This window comes from Oncorhynchus gorbuscha, linkage group LG07 (genome assembly GCF_021184085.1).
Source record: "Oncorhynchus gorbuscha isolate QuinsamMale2020 ecotype Even-year linkage group LG07, OgorEven_v1.0, whole genome shotgun sequence".
NCBI lineage: Eukaryota > Metazoa > Chordata > Actinopteri > Salmoniformes > Salmonidae > Oncorhynchus > Oncorhynchus gorbuscha.
In genome coordinates, this window is record NC_060179.1 from 4,247,277 (window position 1) to 4,252,174 (window position 4,898).

Below are 4,898 nucleotides of genomic sequence, written 5' to 3' on the forward strand. Positions count from 1 at the left end.
GTCTAGTTGATGGTAATAGGGGGGAGTACATAGACGTTGTTAGACAGGTGATCCTGTCTAGTTGATGGTAATAGGGGGAGTACATAGACGTTGTTAGACAGGTGATCCTGTCTAGTTGATGGTAATAGGGGGGAGTACATAGACGTTGTTAGACAGGTGATCCTGTCTAGTTGATGGTAATGGGGGAGTACATAGACGTTGTTAGACAGGTGATCCTGTCTAGTTGATGGTAATAGGGGGGGGAGTACATAGACGTTGTTAGACAGGTGATCCTGTCTAGTTGATGGTAATGGGGGGAGTACATAGACGTTGTTAGACAGGTGATCCTGTCTAGTTGATGGTAATAGGGGGGAGTACATAGACGTTGTTAGACAGGTGATCCTGTCTAGTTGATGGTAATGGGGGGAGTACATAGACGTTGTTAGACAGGTGATCCTGTCTAGTTGATGGTAATAGGGGGGAGTACATAGACGTTGTTAGACAGGTGATCCTGTCTAGTTGATGGTAATAGGGGGAGTACATAGACGTTGTTAGACAGGTGATCCTGTCTAGTTGATGGTAATAGGGGGGAGTACATAGACGTTGTTAGACAGGTGATCCTGTCTAGTTGATGGTAATAGGGGGGAGTACATAGACGTTGTTAGACAGGTGATCCTGTCTAGTTGATGGTAATAGGGGGAGTACATAGACGTTGTTAGACAGGTGATCCTGTCTAGTTGATGGTAATAGGGGGGAGTACATAGACGTTGTTAGACAGGTGATCCTGTCTAGTTGATGGTAATAGGGGGGGGGGGAGTACATAGACGTTGTTAGACAGGTGATCCTGTCTAGTTGATGGTAATGGGGGGGTACATAGACGTTGTTAGACAGGTGATCCTGTCTAGTTGATGGTAATAGGGGGGGGAGTACATAGACGTTGTTAGACAGGTGATCCTGTCTAGTTGATGGTAATAGGGGGGAGTACATAGACGTTGTTAGACAGGTGATCCTGTCTAGTTGATGGTAATAGGGGGGAGTACATAGACGTTGTTAGACAGGTGATCCTGTCTAGTTGATGGTAATAGGGGGGAGTACATAGACGTTGTTAGACAGGTGATCCTGTCTAGTTGATGGTAATAGGGGGGGGGGAGTACATAGACGTTGTTAGACAGGTGATCCTGTCTAGTTGATGGTAATGGGGGAGTACATAGACGTTGTTAGACAGGTGATCCTGTCTAGTTGATGGTAATAGGGGGGAGTACATAGACGTTGTTAGACAGGTGATCCTGTCTAGTTGATGGTAATGGGGGGGTACATAGACGTTGTTAGACAGGTGATCCTGTCTAGTTGATGGTAATAGGGGGGAGTACATAGACATTGTTAGACAGGTGATCCTGTCTAGTTGATGGTAATAGGGGGGAGTACATAGACGTTGTTAGACAGGTGATCCTGTCTAGTTGATGGTAATAGGGGGGAGTACATAGACGTTGTTAGACAGGTGATCCTGTCTAGTTGATGGTAATAGGGGGGGGGGGGGTACCTAAATCCAGACTAGATTATGGAATGAATCTGTCTGTGAGCAATGGGAAACACTCATGTCGTCATTGTTTATTTATTTGATACTGAAAGTATGTTTTCTCTCACAGATGATACGTGCTAATAAACGTTGTAATAGTTCCAGAAGAAAGAAGGCCTACTGAACCGCATAAAGCACTTTTGAATCATACGACAGTCACTGAACTCTGACCTTTTTTGACTGGAACAATGGACACCATGATGCGCTGGAGACTGTTTGAACTGCATTTCCCAGAGGGCAGTTGGGTGCATGTTTTTAGCCGGTTGTAATATACAAATAAAATAAATAAATAAATTAAGAATCGTTACGTGTACCAACAATGGATTGTTTTTGCAGAAAGAAAAGGTCACTATGCAGCCAGCGAGAAAAATGGTTTTGTAGTGAGATTATTATTGTTATCGTTTTAAGATGATTCTTGTTTCCTTTTGTTTGGGTACATTTAAAAGGTTGTCACACAACGGTGGTTGGGCCCTAACGACGGTGGTTGGGCCCTAACGACGGTGGTTGGGCCCTAACAAAGATATCTGGAAGGGATTTCAGCATCCTAACCCCCAGAAAATACTTCAGCTTTTTTTTTTTTTTGGTCTGATATTCAATGCACTGTGACGATATATGTAGAGCTACAACAGCTCAATTTTATTATTCCAAAGGCTCAACTTCTACTGTAAAACCACAAACAACACCACTTCTCTGTAACTGATAGAAGGGGGTTTTCAAGTTGTTTTACATTTCACTGTTTAATCAAGAGTAGTTCTCTTCCTCTCCGCCTTCCAGTTGTCTGGTCTATTTTGACTATAGCAGCGTTTCCCAAACTCGGTCCTGGGGCCCCCCAGTTGTCTGGTCTATTTTGACTATAGCAGCGTTTCCCAAACTCGGTCCTGGGACCCCCCAGTTGTCTGGTCTATTTTGACTATAGCAGCGTTTCCCAAACTCGGTCCTGGGGCCCCCCAGTTGTCTGGTCTATTTTGACTATAGCAGCGTTTCCCAAACTCGGTCCTGGGGCCCCCCAGTTGTCTGGTCTATTTTGACTATAGCAGCGTTTCCCAAACTCGGTCCTGGGGCCCCCCAGTTGTCTGGTCTATTTTGACTATAGCAGCGTTTCCCAAACTCGGTCCTGGGGCCCCCCAGTTGTCTGGTCTATTTTGACTATAGCAGCGTTTCCCAAACTCGGTCCTGGGGCCCCCCAGTGCACGTTTAGATATTTTTGCACTGACACTTCCACAGATGATGCTTGGATCATTTGAACCCGCTGTGTAGTGTTGGGGGCAAACGCCCAAAATGTTGGGGTCCTGAGGACCGAGTTTGGGAAACGCTGGACTAGAGTATTGGTACTGACCAGGTTGATGATGGTTGGATCATTTGAACCCGCTGTGTAGTGTTAGGGGCAAACGCCCAAAATGTTGGGGTCCTGAGGACCGAGTTTGGGAAACGCTGGACTAGAGTATTGGTACTGACCAGGTTGATGATGGTTGGATCATTTGAACCCGCTGTGTAGTGTTGGGGGCAAACGCCCAAAATGTTGGGGTCCTGAGGACCGAGTTTGGGAAACGCTGGACTAGAGTATTGGTACTGACCAGGTTGATGATGGTTATAACTCTTTAGGCTGCGTTTACACAGGCAAACCAATTCTGATTTATTTTATTTTTTTTGCCACTAATTGGTCTTTTGACCAATCGGATCGGATATTTTGCCCATAATTGGACTGCCTGTGTAAACGCAGCCTTTATGGACCTCTTCACAATAATATGGTCTGAAGTCATGTACTGGTGTTCGCAGGTCCATTCTGTGAACGAATGTCTGTGTTGTCGTCCATTTTTATTTGTTTGATTTAGTATTTGTCTTGATGAGATTTAGTTGCTTTTATCAACAACAACAAAAATATATTTTACCATGTTTTGTCTTGTTTTTTTGTTTTGTTTTTCAGCTAGCTGACACTTTTTTTTTAAAGGGGAAGGATGATTTATTTATCTAATGTCTTGTTTAATTTAAAATCTAGTGGTAGTAACAGTGAAATGAATTTGACTGTTAAGACGAGGCTGGATTGATTCCCTGGTCACAGATTGACTCTGGTGTTTTTTTTTGTCAATACGAGAAGACGAGCAGAAAAAAATCCTGTGAGATATTTTGAAATGAACTATATTTTCACCAAAAGGGACTTGTTATGTTGTGATCCATAACATGTCTGAAACGATTGTTACTGTTGTTGTTGTTACTATATACATATATACATACACACACTTTCTTTAGAAATCGTGGAGATGAATGAGATGACGTAAGGAATGGATGAATTTTCCTCATGTTGTAGCTGTGTGACTATTTAATAGGAGCGTTTTTATTATTTTCCCCTTGCGTGTTTCTGCTAACTAGTACGCCGCCGTCGGTTAGATTCCAGTCAATTCAGAAAGTAAACCAAAATTTGAAGAAGGAAAAAAAAAAAAAAATCCTCATTGAACAGCATTGAGTGGAATTGAAATTAGAATGAGTCATTTCGGTGTTCTTCCTGAATTGAACCCTTATCCCCTGGATGTAGTTTCTCATCAACACATCTACTGTTGGTCTGAAGGGTTGGCAGTTGGAACTGTTGGGAAGCCCCTTGCTATTTCTCATCGTTATCACACTTGGTTACAACGCTCATAGGTTGCATTTATACAGGCAAGCCCTATTACCCACACAAGATCTGATTGGTCAAAATACCATTTAGTGGTAAAAGACCAGAACTGGTCTGCTTGTGTAAATGCACCCGCAGTGTAACTCTCTACCACAGGAAATTGGTGGGAGGAGCTATAGGAGGCTGGGATGGATTACATTAAAACGGTATAAAACACATCAACTGTCCTCCTATAGTTGTTCCCAGCAGCCTCCACTGCTATGTACATACCATCTTATGTTGTTATTGGTTACAATGGGAGGGAATCAGCTGCTGTGGCATCCTATTCCCTATGTAGTGCACTACTTTAGACCAGAACCCTATGGCTCACTGTGTAGTGAACTACTTTAGACCAGAACCCTATGGCTCACTGTGTAGTGCACTACTTTAGACCAGAGCCCTATGGCACCCTATTCCCTATATAGTGCACTACTTCAGATCAGAACCCTATGGCTCACTGTGTAGTGCACTACTTTAGACCAGAACCCTATGGCTCACTGTGTAGTGCACTACTTTAGACCAGAGCCCTATGGCACCCTATTCCCTATATAGTGCACTACTTCAGATCAGAACCCTATGGCTCACTGTGTAGTGCACTACTTTAGACCAGAGCCCTATGGCACCCTATTCCCTATATAGTGCACTACTTTAGACCAGAACCCTATGGCTCACTGTGTAGTGCACTACTTTAGACCA

At 43.5% G+C, this 4,898-nt stretch overlaps 1 protein-coding gene across 3 annotated transcripts in view; it reads left to right on the top strand.

The window, feature by feature from the left end:
* Positions 1 to 4,092, top strand: part of LOC124039447 (probable ubiquitin-conjugating enzyme E2 W-B) — a 36,142-nt gene extending 32,050 nt beyond the window's left edge. For all 3 annotated transcript variants that reach the window (XM_046355414.1, XM_046355416.1, XM_046355415.1), the window contains exon 6: positions 1,626 to 4,092. In XM_046355414.1, the coding sequence (XP_046211370.1) occupies positions 1,626 to 1,639 (14 nt within the window). In that variant the 3' untranslated portion in view covers positions 1,640 to 4,092. The remainder of the gene's footprint in view (positions 1 to 1,625) is intronic.
* Positions 4,093 to 4,898: the final 806 nt, after the last annotated feature.